At 40.0% G+C, this 19104-nt stretch overlaps 1 protein-coding gene across 1 annotated transcript in view; it reads right to left on the reverse strand.

The window, feature by feature from the left end:
* Positions 1-19104, reverse strand: part of LOC147018733 (uncharacterized) — a 127272-nt gene that overhangs the window by 25294 nt on the left and 82874 nt on the right. Inside the window, exons 30-41 of the mRNA XM_085898745.1 lie at positions 18606-18728; positions 18356-18478; positions 18043-18171; positions 17624-17746; positions 15676-15789; positions 15494-15584; positions 12726-12982; positions 11927-12178; positions 9431-9700; positions 8589-9116; positions 6408-6523; positions 4915-4976 (exon numbers count right to left, since the gene is read on the reverse strand). Of these exons, the coding sequence (XP_085754871.1) occupies positions 4915-4976; positions 6408-6523; positions 8589-9116; positions 9431-9700; positions 11927-12178; positions 12726-12982; positions 15494-15584; positions 15676-15789; positions 17624-17746; positions 18043-18171; positions 18356-18478; positions 18606-18728 (2188 nt within the window). The remainder of the gene's footprint in view (positions 1-4914; positions 4977-6407; positions 6524-8588; positions 9117-9430; positions 9701-11926; positions 12179-12725; positions 12983-15493; positions 15585-15675; positions 15790-17623; positions 17747-18042; positions 18172-18355; positions 18479-18605; positions 18729-19104) is intronic.

The raw sequence follows: 19104 nt of genomic DNA on the forward strand, positions 1-19104 counted from the left end.
ACAATAGGAACAGCAGAAAAAGAAAGGGGAAATGCCAATAGCAGGGTGAGCAGACAAAATAAACGGAGATGGCAAACAAGGGATGCGTGTGTAAGGATGAGGAGTGGGGGAAAATGCATGGGGTGGATAAGATGGATATAAAACAATTTTTTTTGGGGGGGGGGTGGAGGTGGTGGTTTAATTGGTATGGAAAAGATCATGGTTTGGGATGGGGGATGTATGATACGAGATGGTGGTGAGCTGTCTTGAAGACCAGGAGGGAAGAATGACATTGAAGAGAATGTCGAAGTTGGTTCCACAGGTGGGAAAAAAATAGGATTTCAGGAGTTTCATTAGAAGAAATGTGTTGGTGGTTGACCGCTTGCACCGTACAGATACCTGGTGGGGACAAAGCACGGATAGGGCAGAGGGGGCAAGACTAGAAATGAAGTGGAAGAAGACAGAGAAGAACCACTGACATGTCTGCAATGGCAAAGTGATAGACCCAGCTTAATTGTGGGAGATCCCGATAATATCAAAGGCCTTGGTTTTCACAGCGTAAATCTGTGCAAGGTGTGAGGCAGGACTGCCAGCCCAGAGGGAACAGCAGTATGGATGTGCTGTGTTGACTGTGGTGACATTTTATGTGATCATGGAAGGGATGGAAATGGAGTACACTCCAGAGACAGACTAAGAAGAGCATAAGAACGCACCACCAGGTTTTTAGAGGAGGGAGATAAGTTTGAAAGTTCAACCTTGAGGTTGAACAGATATTGTTTTCTGGCTCTCCTGATGGTGGACACACACTTGTTGTGGACTTTGTGGGATGATCTGAGATTGCCTTCCGTCTGATTTAACTTCCAGAAGGAGAATGTAAGTTGTTTCAAGGCAACTGCCTCACCACAGGACTCAGCGTACCATGGGCAGTAGGATGGGTACGATAACTGAAGATGAGATGGGATTAATCTGTGCATTAGAGAGAGCAGGTTTCTGCGAAATAATTCTCAGGCTGAGTTAATATCAGGGGCGGTGGATATAGGAGACCAATCCTGAAGTGTGATGGCTGTTTGCAGTCCCTGCCAGTTTCCCTGAGTGAACTGCCAGACTCGCCAAACTGGAAGAGACAATAGCCAGTGAGAGACACCAAGAGGCAGGGACATCCTGTGGGAGGAAGGATTCTGTTAAACGGGTGATGCCTGGTGAATCAGCCATGACCGAGATTGAGAGATCTGTCAGGTTGGAGTGGTAGCCTCGGATGTTTGAAATACACACAGTCAGTGACATGGGAAAAGGAGCTGCTGGTAGGCTGCAGGAATGTAGATCGGAGCAAGGAGAGGGAATGCGGCAGAATTTGGTAGGGTGTGGGGCTGGGCAAAGCTGGGAGGGAGCAGGGCTGTGTCAAATCTGGGGGAGGGCTGTGGGGAAGGGAGGGAGCTGGGAGGGTGCGGGGTGAAGGGGAGCCATGAGGGGGAAGGATGGGGGGGGTTGCTTTGGATATCTCAGAGGCTTTTGATAAGGTGTGGCACAAGGGTTTGCTACACAAGTCTCAGTCATATGGTGTATCTGGAGTAATACATTCAATCATATCAGCTTTCCTGACGAATCACAAGATGAAGGTGGTACTTGAGGGTCAATCTTCTTCGACTCGCTCCATCAACTCTGGTGTTACACAGGGTTCAAGCAAGCTGCTTGGCAAGCGACAGCAAGCTACTCACTAACGGAACCCACCCCTTGTGCTTGTATAGCGCAGGCATGATGGGCCAAATGGCCTCCTCCTGCATCAGATTTCCTTGCTAAACAGATATAAATCTAAATGTTCATCACCTTCTGCATTAATCCCTCCCAGCGTTTGTTGTACAGCACCCCTTCCCAATCCCATATCCAGGTGATGCATGACGTCGTTGCCGGGCACCGAAGGAAGGGGGTACTCAGTTTTTACTCCGTTTATTTTCTTGCTTTCTTGCTTGTTTGTTTGTCCGGGCGATATCTCAGCTATCCTTTGAGCTAAGAAGCTGAAATTTGGGGACAAAAGTGAAGATGTGCTTTGGCAAAAACGATATTTTATATTTTTTGATGAATCATTTAATTGATTGAGTACTTAATTATGATCAATTTATTATTTATTTATTTATTTATTTTCTGTCTCATCTGGGCAATACCTCAGGCACCTTTTGAGCCTTTGTATGTACTTTGTATGTAAATGTATGTAAATGTAAATGTAAATGTACTTTGGCAAAAATGATATTTTTAATCATTTTGATTAATCAATTAATTGATTAATTACTTAATTATTATCGATTTATGAATTACTTATTTATTTTATTTCTCATCTGGGCAATATCTCAGCATCTTTTGTGCAAGGAAGCTGATATTTGGACACGACAGTGAACAAGTGATTTGGCTCCAAAGGGTATTCTTGATTTATTGATTAATTAAATATTTTTCGTTGAATTACTTAATTTCCAAACAGTTACAGATTCGGATGAAACAGTGGTGGTTTTGGTATGCTATCAGCCAATTGATTCAGAAATTAATTTTTTATGATTATTATTTATTTATGTTAATTATGCTATTAATCAATTTAATAATCAATTATTGTACACCATTCTGTCCCAATTCTGTCTCCACGTGCTGCACGGTGGCATCGCTGGATGCCAAAGGTGCCCCGTCAATGTCGTGCACTGGAGGATTTGTTATTTATTTATTTGGCATGGGGGTGGTATACTTTGAGTGTACCTCTACTTGTCATTTATCAACTTGGTTTGAATGCATAAACACCAGAGACCTTTTTCAAGAGGATTTGGATTAGCTCACAGTCTGGACTGATGATGCCTGCAGTCCAGATGTGGACTGCAATCCACCATCTAAGGACCCTTGGCACTTTAATGACACATTCTTTCCGATGCAACAATGACTCAATGAACTTTTCTCACCAGAAAATTCCGCTATCGGTGAGCAAGGAAGCTCTTTTAGAAGATAACTTGAAGCAACACAACACTGCACTAGAAATGTCTGTCCATATCAGTACTCAAGCAGAAGTGATACATTATCAGTGCACGCACACCATGCAGGATGTGTTTACTCCAACTAATGAAGTCTAGTTTGTGCACAAGTCAATTAGTGGGGCAACTTAGCTAAATATAGCATAACAAATGTGCATTTTGTGAGGAAAGCACCAAATTTGGGACACGAGTAGCCCATCATATTATGAACAGATTTGGATATTGGGCCATCTCAAAATTTTTGATGGCAGTGGAAAATGGCTGCCACAGCCATCAACGGCTGAATTTGAGATGGCCCAATATCCAAATCTGTTCATAATATGATAGGCTACTTGTGTGCCGAATTTGGTGCTCTCCTCACAAAATGCACCATTGTTATGCTAAGTTGCCCCACTAAATACCAGTCTTTGTTCTGAAATACTCCACACCATCACAGTGTTTATTTCAAAGATAACTTATTTGGCAAAAGTTAATGTTTATTGATACATTATTACCTCCGCCCACCTAAGGTGGATGGAGGTTATGTTTTCACCCCTGTCTCTCTGTTTGTTAGTTAGTTTGTTTGACTGTTTCTTTGTTTGTGTGCAGGATATCTCAAAAATTGGTGGACAGATTTGGATTAAACTTGGTGAAAAAGTTGGGTATGTGACAAAGACGAAATGATTATATTTTGGTGAAGATCCGAATCCGAATCCGGCTGGCTTCGATAATTAAGTGATTTCTTCCTATTGAGAGATAGGGCCAAAAACGAAAGATAGCATGATATCCCAAAAAGTTGTGGATGGATTCAGATGAAACTTGGTGAATGAGTTGGTTAGGTGACAAGAACAAGCTGATTAGATTTTGCTTCAGGTCCGAATCCAGATCCGGCATATCAGTGGGATAAAAAATGTAAAGTAATCAGTCTGACGGAGGTATGGGTTCCAAACAAGTGCCCTTCCAGTTAGTTGATGGATTTGGAGAACATCCTGCATCCGTATGGTACAGAGCAATGCATTTTATATTATATTCAAGCAAAAAAGAGGGGGGGGGGACAATCAATGTTATCCCCCCCAATCAAAAAAGTGGGAGGGGGGACATGTCCCCCCCCCCTCCATCACCCATCGACGCCCATGCTGGCTGGTAACCTTCAATGCAAGGAAGACTAAATTGTTGTTCATGTACCGGTATAAACAGGCGCTCACTTCTGTGCATATGGGGTCTTCAACCTTACCAGAATCATCTAAACTCCATCATCTTGGTCTTGACATCTCCCAATACCTCAGTTGGGATAAGTACATTTCTGGTATTGCTAAGATTGCATCCAATCAAATTGGTTGTCTTTATTCAGTGCAGAGGTATTTACCTCCTGATGCTGTTTTGTACATTCATGAGACAACTATATATCCCCTCCTGGAGTACTGTTGCCAAATTTATCTTCAATTGATAGGACCCATAAACACATAGTTAACCTGGATGGTACTGAGAAGGGTCCAATTCTTCAACCATTTAATCAACGTAGGTCAGAAGCCACTTTTAGTTTGTTCGACAGATATTTTCATGACAAATGTTCTGTTGTCCTTTCTAACTTGGTTCATCCTGTATGAGTGTTTGGACGCAAGATTCAGCTTGTCATCTCCGCACATCCGTACATGATAGCTGATCCAAAATGTGATTTGTGGCCTTTTTCTACTCCGAAGATAAGATAATTTGAAAGCCTTCAAATAAATGGCTGGGACAAGAGGCAAGATGGTAGTTTGTGAAGGTGGACAGGTGAAGAATGTGAGCCTGTGATCATTAATTTTCGAAGAAAAATAAGAACCAATACTTTGATCACTACTGCAATGTCAGCAGTTTCATTTACACTGATTGAACAATGTAACAACTGATATGATTGTTCTATCACTGCAAGAATAAATTACAAATGCATGTTAACTTCAAATGTGAAACTCACGTGAGACTGTGCACAACAATCTTGTCAAATAGGGGGTGAACAGCCTTCAGGATTTTAGACATCTGTAGATTAAGAAAAACAAAAAAACATTTCAGATTTTCTGAGACGTTACCATCCGTTCAGCATTCCTTTTGGAAGTGTTATAAGCATTCCCCAAATAAAACACACACACACACACACACACACACACACACACACACACACACACACACACATACACACACACACACACACACACACACACACACACACACACACACACACACACACACACACACACTTTCTGTCCATCTTTTGGGGCCATACTTTGCACAGAGCGTTGTTGCTGCCTAAGCAGTCTCCTGGGCTATTGGACACAATCCTGGAGGGGTCGCCACTCCGACACAGGATACTTGAATGGTTCAATCATCCCAGCAAGCTGGTACTCAACCCCACCTGGGGCTAAGATTTTAACTCAGGACCCAAGGATCCCAAACCGAGGATCCCAAGCCCACCATTCTTACCATTAAGCCAACACCAGGCATACACACACTTTCAGCCTTTATATGTGCATATGTGCAAAGGTCAAGGCTCATGGAAGAAAATTTTCGATCATTTTGCAAGTCGTGTTTCGAGTACAAAATCCACTCCACAGTTTAAGTCTTAAACATGACCAACTTAAGTCACTCTTATTTTTATGTGTTAAAGTACAAGTTGTTTCTTGTGAGAATTTTAAAGTATGGTACTATATTTGTTATTTTCTGTACGAAATACATATATATATATATATATATATATATAATTGCACGACCCCAACCTCCAATTTGCCATGTGCCCTGGTTCACTAACCCCTAATCCCTACAGTGGATTATCCATGGTTTACATGTTCAATGAACACAATTTAATGAGATGCAAATTATCATGTTAATGCAGCAAAATGATGTGTGATATGATACATGGTTTCGATATGTTCATAATCCAGAGGGACACACAGTGTGTTGAGCAACGTGGATTGTTTGCTGAGAGAAATGTTGAAAATTTAAACTGCGTTGTTCACCGGTGATTGATAATCAACTCTGTCTTCATGTAAAAATTCACTTCGTACATCATTAACTGCTTGGTTCTTCACAAAACCACTACATATTATTGTGTTGACTACTTCTGCTCGACCATTCCATATTCATGTCAGACATCCAAATTGTGAGTATCATCAGATGATGACCCCAATACACAATTAAATAGCAAAGAGGCAGCCAGCTGTTTTGGGATACACTTCACAAAACAGGGAAAATTAATTAAAAATCGAGAAATCCTCGAGCTTTGCAAGCATAACTGCACTGAACCACACGAATGACTTTCGTGAGTTCTTTGCCAATTATGCATGAAGCATGATGTGACTGATTATGTGATCCAACACATTAATTTTGTTGATGTTGGTTTGTGAAAATGAACATCATCACAGTTGTGTAACATACATGGTTTTAGCATGTTCCATATTATTTCAATAAAGATACCTGAGCTGTAAAGTTTTTCACAAAGCTCTTGTAATTTTCACTCGTTACGTTGTTCATGTCTTCAAAATATTCTCTGTTTGTTGCTGTTAGTTTAAAATTGAGTTTCTTCAAGTGATCTGTAGGGAGACAAAACAGTGTAAAAGCTCCTTCAAATATGCGTGCTTCTTAAAAATCAGATTCATCAAATGTATGCATTGCCCAAGAAGGGCGGAAAGGTTTTTAATTCTACATTCCTAGCCGCAGCTGGGCATATTTGATGAGGTGAGAGCTGAGTGGTTGTTCCTTCCTCCAAATATGGGTGAGAGACGTGATTGGGCGTTTGGTTAATGGAGCAAGGCCTGAACATGTCTCTCACCCACAAACGGAGGGAACAACCAATCAGCTCTCACTTTTTTGTTGGCAGAGTCGAGGCTTGTAGAAGAGATGGTATTCGTACACTGAATGGAACAAAACACAATAGGACAAAAGGAACAGTTGAGAGTTGGGGGAAACAACAACAGCAGAGTTGAAGGACAAGATAGAGGCAGACATGGACAAACAATGGGTGTGGGGAGGAATTGGGGGGGGGGGGCAGAAGAGTATGTATGGGGTGGACAAGATGGATACAGAAGAAAACTCTCAGGAGGGAAAACTGGAAATTTGGAAGGTGGAGGGTTTGGGGGTGGGGGGCTTAACAAGGGCAGAAAATATCATGGTTTTGGATGGGGGGAGATCTGAGATGGTGCTGAACAGCTGTCTTGAAGACCTGGAGGGCAGAATTAGATTGAAGAGGATGTGGAAGTTGGTTCCACAGGTGGGGAAAAAGAGGAAAAATTGAGTGCAGGTGAGTAGTGATCCTGGATTTAGGTGGTTTCACCAGAATGGGGTTAATAGTGGATCGTGTGAGCTCTGCAAAACCTGAGAAGAACAAAGCACAGAAAGAGCAGAGGGTGCAAGACCAGAAAGGAGGCGGGAGAAGACAAAGAGACCACCGATCTTTCTGCGATGGTGAAGTGATAGACCCATAGACTCAGCTACATCACGGGAGAAGTCAATTATGCCCAGCGACGGCTCGGACTTTATCATTAATAATCCCTCTGCCTTTCTTTTGCAACCCATGTAGATACAAATCAGAAAAAAACATTTTATAAAAATTAAAACCATGAAGTGATGGAAGCCCCAAAAAACAACCAAACAAGGTAGAAAGGACTGACAAGGTTGGGATGACAACACAATGCAACACCACAATCATTTTATGGATTGCCATCATGACATATTTTGACATTTTTGTTATCGGTGGCAATAGTAACAACTGTGTGAAATGTCGATGTCAGAGGCAGTTGGAGATTTGAAGTGTGGGTTGGCGTAATTATTTATTTTACTTCTTGTGGGATTGAGATGGAAAAATGTCCATATCCATATGGCAGATGAATATTCCAAAATAAGAGAAAAAGACAAAATATGAATACATCTATTTTCAACAAGAGTGTTAAACCAGGCCGTGCATTGTCATGCCAACATGACGTCATCACCTCAGTGTGCTTTTGTTGTGTATTAATTTTTTAATCTGATTAAAAATGGGGTTTTTTTGTCATGGTGCGGATGCAATACCCAAGAGAGAATGTCGCTTCCTTCAGTTGGAATTATTACAAGAGCTTCAGCCATAATTTTGCTCAGCATGATAACATTTGTCAATATTTTGAGGATGAGCAATTTGGAGATTTTGCAATCTCTTGATCTGGGACTTTAGCAATGCATGTTGGTGGATTTTTCATTCTTGTTAGTTATGAAAACGTTCGAGAACTCGAAGGGCACTCAGTGGAGCGCATACCTCCGCCGCTTAATGCCTGATCCACGAGAACATATCGGGCCCAATACATTTTTGAAATATAATACAATACAGTACTATAATATCGTTTTTGGCCCTATCTCTCAATGGTGAAGAATCACTTTAGAAAGTCTAGTATCCACATCCGAATTCAGATCTTCACCAAAATATAAACATTTCGTCCTTATCACACACCCAACCTGCCCACCAAATTTCATCCAAATCCATAAACAACATTTTGAGATATCCTGCACACAGACAGACAAACAGGCAAACAGACGTGAAAACATAACCTCCTTCCACCTTTGGTGACGGATGTAATAATGTGCAAAATGTCATTTGAATCTAAATTCCCCTGAACAGAATAAAATTACCTTTTCCAGATGAATCCACAAGATGTAAGGTTGGGGATGCTGGACTCGAAGTTGTTGTTGTTGTTGTGGTTGCAGAGACTGAAGTCGATGATGTGCCTGTTGCAGATACTGCAGGAGATGATATGCCTGTTGCAGATACTGCAGGAGATGAAATGCCTGTTGCAGATACTGCAGGAGATGAAATGCCTGTTGCAGAGACTGAAGTCGATGATGTGCCTGTTGCAGAGACTGAAGGAGATGAAATGCCTGTTGCAGATACTGCAGGAGATGATATGCCTGTTGCAGATACTGCAGGAGATGATATGCCTGTTGCAGATACTGCAGGAGATGAAATGCCTGTTGCAGATACTGCAGGAGATGAAATGCCTGTTGCAGAGACTGAAGTAGATGATATGCCTGTTGCAGATACTGCAGGAGATGAAATGCCTGTTGCAGAGACTGAAGTAGATGAAATGCCTGTTGCAGTTGTTGTCATAAGTGATATTGTTGACACCACAGAGGTTATAGTTGTGGTTGTTTCTGGAAAGGCTGAAATAGAAGACAAAGTAATCTCTCAGGATTTAACATCATTTAAAAGTTATGAACGAGCAAATCAGAAAGAAAGTACAAGATTAAAATGAAATTAACAGATTGAAATATAAGGCGATGATGGAGAATAATGGGGAGAAACGAAGTAAAATAACAAATCTATATACCTTCCCAACTGTATTATTTATTCAACTTTTTTATCAGTAGCAGGTAAAGTAAACAGAAAATAAATTGTACTTTCTACTTGTTGGAAACAAGAACAGTTCACGAAGGTTGGATATCAAGTTTTCGCAGGGAAATTAATCGACCCATACCTGTGCAGTTGACACCATTTCCAGCGAAGCCATCCTTACAGGTGCATTGGAAGGAACCAATGGAGTTGTTGCAGGTTGCATTACTGTGGCAGTTGTCTTTTTGGAGTGTACATTCATCCACATCGTCACAAATGGCACCAGTACCATTGAAACCAGGCTTGCAGTCACAGGAGAAGCTGCCATTGAGGTTTTTGCAATTGGCGTTATCAGAACATTCTTCCTTGATTGTGCATTCATTTATGTCAACACACGTTCCACTTTGATCTCCACCTGCACCACGGATAAATATGCCATTTAACATTTCAAACAAAACCTATGAAATGATATATATATATATATATATATATATATATATATATATATATATATATATATATATATATATATATATATATATATATATATATATATATATATTTCTATCGTTGGGGAAAACATGGTTAAAATGACCCTGTAAATTGAAAATTCAGAATATGGTAAATTGCTATTTCATTTTCAATCATTAATCAACACAGTTTCTTCAGACATCTTCGTTGATGTGCATGACAAGGTACTAAACAATAAAAAGAAACAAAGTAAAATAAAAAGTTATGAGGCTAGAGGATAAAAATGGGTATTTTACAGGAAGGTGCAGATGACATTTCCTGTTATCTACATTTGCCTGTTAAATACAAGGGGTGGCCAGTAAACAGAGGTCACGAAGACCGGTTCGCAAAGTGAATTAGAATATCAGAGAGTAGTCTAGAAATAAAGTAGTGGAGAATAACACAACTCCATCTTTAATAAGTTGCGTCTTCAATAACAGTTTTAAATGTAGGAAGAGTAGACGTGGAGTGCATCTGAAGAGGTAGATACGATAAAAACCACAACTGTGCACAAGGGTCACAAAGATTTGAAATATATATATATATGTATTTCAACACAACCTTTTGGACAGTACTGCTATGGTCCACTTGTCCTTTCCTGGAAGAAAAAGCATTTGGTGTGAAACTTGCGTCAACGTTTAGTTAAAGGCTAGTTTATCTGCAGTTGAAAGCATTAAGTGTTCATTATATGGAATTCAATGCAAATCACTTGCATTGATTTTAAAATGCGTACAGTTAATCTTGTGGGGTCCCTTGCCTGAACACTGATATTTACAGAAACTTGTGAGATCTTATTAGAGTTAGGAGGGACAGACATGTATGATGGAGGACTGCCATTTAAAGTAATATTAGGTGAGAAGCGTGACTTTTTTCCCCCGATCAATGGGGAGCCAGATGAGCTCCATTATTAGTTTTACACCCCCCCCCGCCCCCATTCACGCTGAGGCTCTTCAATCCTCCTCTTTCCTCCAGAAGCTTCAATCAGGTAGTGCACCACTCTCTCATGCCATTCATTCACCATCCCTACCCTCAAACTTTCTACTCAAATTAAACCTACCAATTCTAACCCAACCCTCTTACTTGCAGGTTACTGTGTTTCCTTACCTCTTCTCTCTTCTCTTTCCTTGTTCGTTCATTACCCTGCTTGTTGTGCCCACATGTGGCCCAGCTACCCCACTGTCAGCTAGCGGGCTTTTTACCTTCTGTCACCTTGCTCTTTTATGAGGCTCAATCTTGTATCGATTAAAAAGTCACCAGAATGGAAAGATTCTTGAAGAGAGTTGTTTTGTAAATGTTTGTGAGAATGTAAGACATTGCAGAACATTCTATATGAAGTCGGAGTTAAATTCACTACCTGTAACAATCATGATTACTAACAAAGGATGGTTATTTTGACTATAAGAATGGTTACAAACAATTTTAAAGTAAGTAAAACATTTTCTGTTCTTTTTGCTAGTTTTAAAATGTTTTATTGTCGGAGAAATAACTGTGTGGATGTTCAAGTAATGTGGTTCAAGAATAAATGTTGTTAAAAATGAATGGATTTGATATTTAAATGAATCTGGAAACACAAGGAAAGGGTCATATACAGAGACACAAGCAACGTATCCGTCCCCACTGACGGGAAAAATTTAAGTTAATCTGTCAATATAAATTAGTTCATGGACTTTCACAAGGTTAATTGTGTTGCACTCTTGGTTTCACTCAGAGTCAAAGTGCTGAGCTAATTATATCGCCCACCGCAAAATGGTGGTGCAACATCCAGAAGCGGCGGTTGGATTTGTCTCAAAGGAGTGTGGAATATCCTGCTTGCAAAATAAAATTTGACATCATTATTCATTATTATTGTCTGTTCTCCCATCATGTTAAATGTGAATGTTGAGCTCCACCTGCATGCACAGCTTTTCAGATGCAGCACAGAAAGCGGCCACCACAAACAGGAGACAGACTAGCACATGGAAACACATCATGGTTTGATATATATATATATATATATATATATATATATATATATATATATATATATATATATATATATATATATATATTTGTCAATGATCATTGAGGAGTCCAATGCTTTAATATTGGGGAATGCATACCTTTCAGAATGTGAGATTAATAATGTACTTACTATTGTATCCTTCATTGCAGACGCACTTGTGCGAGCCCGGTGTGTTTTTGCAGCTTGAATGGGGCTGGCATTCTAGATTGTCCTCAGAACATTCATTAATGTCAACACAAGTTCCATTCCCATCAGTCCTGTAGCCACTTCGACAGAGACACTCATACCATCCAACAGTGTTGTTGCATTTCTTGTCAGCTGCACACATTGCTTCTGCAGCATTGGCACATTCGTTGACATCTTCACAGGAAATGCCATTGCCTGAAAATTGAGTTTAAAATATCTTGGTTATTTGAGAAAATAGTTATATCTACTTTACAGGAAGATCTACGTATAAATGCAGGAAGATAGTTCCATTAAATGGGTCTTTAAGCTGTAGAAATATGGATGTCATGTACAATAAATTTAAAAAGTACCTCATATTTCAAAAATTAAAGATGTAATATTTTTATCATTGTGATAATCCTTCTATCAATTGGGACCATACTCTGTGCAGAGTGTTGGTGCTGCCTAAGCAGTCTCCTTGGCTAGTGGGCACAATCCTGGACAGGTCACCACTCTGACACAGAATACCAGCAAGCTGGCACTCGTTTTACCGACCTCAGAAGAATGACAAGCAGAGTCAAACCCACCTGGCACTAATTCAACAGCCAAGCAGGACTTGAACTCAGGATCCTCAGATCCCAAGCCCACCACCACCCTAACCATGAAGCCAACACCAGGCATAATGTGATAATGTGAAGTAACAAAAACAAAGAATTATTTTGTCGTATGTAATGAGTTACATAGTTAAAGGTAGATGCATTACCGGTGTAGCCATTTTTGCATTTGCAGGTGTACGAGCCCAGGGTGTTGCTGCATTTGGCGTTGGCATCACACGGCGGACTTGCTGACTGGCACTCGTTGACGTCTTGACATGATAACCCATCAGACGACAATGTGTATCCTGTTTGGCATGAGCAATGGAAGCTGCCATCCGTGTCTGTGCAGACCCCCAAGTTTTTATCACATGGTTTCATCTCACATTCATTCTTGTTGGTGCAATGTGATCCATTATTCTCATACCTGTAGAACATAGAAAAGTCAGAATTAAAATTCACAAACAATTGGGCAAGCATAAGAAAGAATGATATTTAATGAAACCAATATGTCAGTATGTGTGTATGTATATGTATTGTTACAAAATTGACTGAGGGGATAATGAGGGATTCATTATTTAACAGTGTCATGTGCTTCTCTGAATGAATGTCAGTGTGTTTGTTCCCCTAATTCGCACAGACCAGAAAGAGATGTCAAGGCATCTCATCACCCTGGAGTCTCGACCCTCATGTCTCTCGCTTCTCCCTCTATTTCCTCTGTGTTTAACTCTTAAATCACCCCCATTGTCTTCTCACACAATACAACTGCACATCGAGAACATACAACTGCACATAATCATGGCACGTCCACATATGCTGGCTGCGAATCCCCGCACATGCTCTGGTGAGACGGCGCAACCATGCTTGGTTCATCAGCACTGCGAAAGCGCATGTGTGACATGACACTCGTGGGGCGGGGGAGAGACCACTCCACAGTGGGGGGCGGGTCACTATAAAAGGCAGTGACACTTGCATGCTGAAAGATGCCACAGTGAGGAGATGCAAGGAGGTGCAGCAGAAGCAGGAGATGCCAGAAGAGATTCCCTCTATACAATGGGTTTGGGTTAACTACACATGTACTTAGAGATATCTCACATACAGGCCCTATGCTAAACCAGTGGAGAAGGTTGAGAAGAGTCTGAAAGGCAAACATGCTGCAAAGCATACTTTGCATCTCTGCTAATCTGCATGACCTGACTATGTTGTGCCTCTTGAAACTTCACCATCGGGAAGACTGCACACACCTACAACACACAGTTCTGTCAACTGTTCTGTTCATCCTGTGTCCCTGCGCATGAAAAAATAGAGGAAGAGTAGCTCTTGAAACCGTTACCATCTCAGATAAGCATGCGGATTGGGTTTCTCTGACATCTTCATTCTTGTGAACAGTCTGTTCAAGTAGTAGGTGAGTTGGCGAGGTACCAGTGGATGTGGTTACGAGTGGCAGAAAGCTGAATAACAAGCTGTGGCAGATGTGCCAACCAGGTGTGAATGAGCTCGCCCACACCCCAAACCCCCATCCAATGAATGCACCACACGCGAAACCATCCTCGTGCCTAACAAGTGGGAAGGTCAATACCTCCATCTCCCCAATATCGTTCTTTCTTTCCCGTTCTGTAACCCCTTGCATGTCTGGTGTTCTTCACATTTAGTTTAAGGATAGGTGTTGAGGTGTATTTGTTTAGATTAAGTGGTCCATCAACTTCCCTGTCTCTTTACTTCAATTGACGATTATTGTGCCACTCTCCCCTGTAATCATTAAATTCCCGACATTTTTATTTCATGTCACCATCGTTTTTGGTACATATTGGCAATCCAGAGCCGTAAAATTATCGATTCGAGATATAAGTGTGCCAAAATCTTGGCACACAATCAAAACAAAGTACCCTCACAGCTAGCACATCACATAATCTTGCCTTCTGCTGAAGGTATCTCCAGCATATCCTGATTGGAGCTGGAGAGGATCTTAATGTGATGGCTCTTATTTCAAGAAGAATCAGACACTCCTCATCATTCTCCCTGTTGCAGTCCTTCTACAATGGAAGAACTACAAATGGTAGACTGAATTGTGAAGACACCAAGCAACACTCCTGGAGATTACATCTTTCTTTCCATTAGAGATTCATGTGTCTCCAACCACCGGATCTCTTACTTCTACTTCTTGGAGCCATTGACTCACCCCTTGTCCACCCATCCACATCTGCTCTACATGCAACATTAGAATCACCAACTGTCACTACTCAGTTCTCTGCACTGGAAGCAACAAATGGTTCCATCTCTAATCTACAAATTGACCCTCGTACAAGGATGACGCTCGCAATGGACCTGTGGCTGTACTATAAATCACCTCTCTTCAGTCACACAGTCAACTCAACAATCACTCACCAATAAATTTCACCCCAACATTTTACAGCTCAACATAAACGTCATTTAAAATATTTCACCAACAAATACAAAATAGACATAGCACTCATTCAAGAAATCAAACTCAAAAATGCTTCCAAAATCTTCCCACATCATTACACTCTTTCATCAGAAAGGATAAACCAGGCAATTATGGTGGAGGAGGGTTCCTTACCCTCATCCACAAAGCAGAATTGTTCCAACACAACTGCAGTTCATCTGCTTCTAAATGACAATACCATCTCAATAACCTCAATAAAAACAAAAATTGGGAAAATTCACAGCAACAATATATATATATATATATATATATATATATATATATATATATATATATATATATATATATATATATATATATATATATATATATATATATATATGCACACACACACACATGCACACACACTTGCACGCACACACACACACTGTAAGGAGAATGATACATCAAGTGTTCTGCTTGGTTTCCTATCAAATGGTACTTGCTGAAAACTTTTACAATTACACGACAAGACAAAAAAGCCAATATTCTTACCCTTGTTTGCACAAACACTCATTGTCTCCACTTGCATTGAGAAAGCAGAACGAATGATCTCCACATAAATTGCTTGTGCAGTTCATTTTTGCTGCATGACAGAGAGATTGAAATGCATCGAGTTTAAAACAACCACATTTCTTTATTCAATGTGAATGGAAGTTTAAAAAAAGCCGACTTACGAACACATGTATCACCGTCTTCTTTAAAACCTTCAAAGCAACTGCAGTTGAAGCCTCCAACGGTATTGCTGCAATTCTGTGCACAATAACTCCCCACTAGGCATTCATCACGATCTGAAAAAGAAATAAAAAGTTGATTGTATTGTTTTCCAAAGGTGTGTAAGACAAACTTGTGTTCTCGCAATGTTCAAACGAATGTTGTTCCCACTTGCTGCAGAACCATTTTGTATAAGTAACATCAGAACTGATTTTTATCATCATGATTAATAGTAAAGTGACTATTATCAATTAAATGACCTTGTATGACGAGACTGGACACAAGATCAATAGATCCTTTTGATTATTGTACAATAAACAGATTTACATGTTGTAGGTGATCCATTGGAAAGTATCCAGTTCAACAATTGCTCCTGTGGTTGTTTGTTTCCCAATTAATTAATGAGTCCATTTTTCTTTTTCTTTCACAATCTATACTGTGAGAGAGATGTGTCTCTGTCTGTCTGTGTCTATATGTGTCACCATTTATCTCAGACATGTCCAAACGGACCTTCATCAAACTTTCAGAGGTTCACAAATGAATGTCAGTGATTGTTTCAGGAAAAGTTTTTTTTTGAATTTTTTTTTTTGAAAAAGTTGCATTAAAAATTTTTTTCTGTCTTTTAGTGCCTAAGCATTTGTAGCTATGTGAAAGGTTATGCTAAATGATCTCTGATCACTCCTTAGTAGGTGGAGGGAAGTGTTTTAGGCTCCCACAAAAAATGAAAGAAAAACAAAATTTGATTTCTTCAAAATGCCAACAGGATTAAAACAACAAAATAAATTTTAAAAGGATTAAAACACAGGGGACCCCTGCTAGTATGTTTATGTACTTTTTCCAGTTAGGCAAAGTTGGATTCTGCAGCACTCTGCCTTTCAGAAGTGTTTTGGTGAATGGGTCTACACTGTATGGAGTTGCCTACACAATTATTGCACAGAGCATTATCCAGTGGAGATTGGGCTTTTGATGGGGCTAGACCTTGAGAGGTAGGGCTAAACCGATATATAACAGGATATCTCAAAAGGTTGTGTACAGATTTGGATGAAACTTGGTGGACACGCTGGGTGTGTGGCAAGGACGAATTGATTCGATTCCGGATCTGGAAACAAGAATTATTTATTTTTTTAAGTGATTCTTCACCAATGACAGACAGGGCCAAAAACTATATAGTACCGTATAGCATAGCATGATATTTCAACAATGCTTTAGGCCCAATGTGTTCTCGTGAATCAGGCATTACGTGACGGAGGTATGCGCTCTACTGAGTGCCCTTCTAGTTAATTATGTCTTCATCCCAGATCTTGGGCGATCAATCCTTGTGCACCGATGAAATTATTTACTTATTTCTCAAGGGCTGCAAGTGCCATGTGTTGCTGCCATATCTCCTGTGGGGAAGATTTAGTTTTAATCCAAAACATTGAAGGGAAATAAAGAAATTCGGATAATCACTTTGTTTAGCCATTTGCATGTCAGAGAAATGTGAGACAAGAGGCGCATCGCACTACCATTGCTCGGATTGCCAGTGTGCCATCCAAATTTAGACTTAAGCTGGTTGTCCACGTACACGTGACACGATGACATATTTTTCAATAAATACAAGTCATCATTATAAACCTTCATTGAACAAGCTACCAATTTTTCTTCTGGCTGAACTCATAATACCACCTTTGCTTTTTCACAAAGAGTTGGATACGTGTGCCAATTCCAAATCGATGTGTTAATTATTCTCTTGATCTCCCCTGAAAATACTCCTTGCATAAAAAGAACCTTCTCAGGCCCATGTTATAAATAAACATCCGAACAAGAGTACATACAAAATCGATCAAATCCTATCAATAACTTAAAATGTATGCAAATTACACATTTGTCTGTTGTAACAATGTTTTCTTAATGTGGGATTGAAGAACTTACCCTGACAGCCATGTTTATCCGCTGTGAGTTCATACGAAGGCGGACACGAACATGTGTAATTCCCAAAAATGCTCTCACAATTCGCTTTCCCATTGCATGGAGAGGACTTGCACATATCAATGGCTGAAGGATAAATACCAGGTGGGGGTTAAAGAAACAAGAAGAAACAAGCAGAAGGAATATTTTCCTGCATGATAATGACAAATAAAATGCAAGATGAAATAATCTGAAAAATATAAAAATCATTCCATCACATCCTTCGCTCATATTGTAGTTGTTAAATGCCTCTGTGGATTATCTTATCCCCGTTATACTGTATATTAAATATACTCTCTCTCATATCTCTGGACGTGAGATTATTTCACATTGTCAATGGATTAGTTCATTTCTGCCACGTGTTAAATGTGCAAGTTCTATACCTGTACAATTCACACCATCACCATTGGATCCTTCTTGACACTGGCAGGTGAACCCACCATCGACGTTGTTACAGAGGCCGAAATCCCGAGAACAGTTATGAAGAGAATCGGTGAGGCATTCATCAATGTCTGCAAGCAACATGGGGAGTGGAAATTACAGAAATGTGAGAGAATGGGTTTGCTTTGCATGAACTCAGTCTCTTTTGTTTTGGCATATAAACTTGATGATCAAAAATAAATAGATTAGAAAATTGTGAAAGATATTTTTTCAAATATGAAATAATTTTATCGAGTGACAGAAAGCCTGCCGTACCAGAACACGAATTGTTGATTAATTTTGTGAAGCCAGGCTTGCAGGTGCAACTGAAAGACCCGGGGTTGTTGACGCAGTTTGTTGTTTGGTCGCAGCTGTTGATTTGGCTACATTCATCAATATCTGCATCACACATAAGCGGTGGGGGTTGGGGATCTCATTTCTGCATGTCGTGAAGATGTTTCATTTCACTTCATGATATTGTTCAACTCTAATCTCAGTGGTTAGAAATAGTCCTGGAATCACTTACCCACACAGCTGCCACCAGTTAGTTCATATCCAGGTTTACAGTCGCAACGAAATGCTCCTTTGGTGTTCTTGCAAATATCATTCCTCATGCATTTATATGTTCCCTCGGTACATTCATCAATGTCTGAATGGAGAACAAACATGAAAATAAAAACCATCATGAGCTTAAATGCAGATCTGTTAGGCATCATTATTATCTGCAAACAATGACTTGATGAGTTTGTTCTGGATGTACATAATATCAATGGCAAAAGGTGTGCCGTGTTCACCTGTGAAAAATGTTTATTCATTTTGATGCTGGATAAGTAAGTGGCACAACAGTAGTGGGCGTGAGCATTTTGTCTTTTCTATGGAGACACAGAGTTTGGTTCCAGCAAAGTAGTAAAACATTATTTTCCAAAAAAATCTGACTTTCCTTGCTGGTTGTGTTACTTTAATATGCTTAACCTGAATTGTGCTGAGAGAGGACATGGCAAGTCATCCAAAGCATTATACTTTTT

This window comes from Eptatretus burgeri, chromosome 10, assembly GCF_056783735.1.
Source record: "Eptatretus burgeri isolate ZD-2024b chromosome 10, Ebu_testis_v1, whole genome shotgun sequence".
NCBI lineage: Eukaryota > Metazoa > Chordata > Myxini > Myxiniformes > Myxinidae > Eptatretus > Eptatretus burgeri.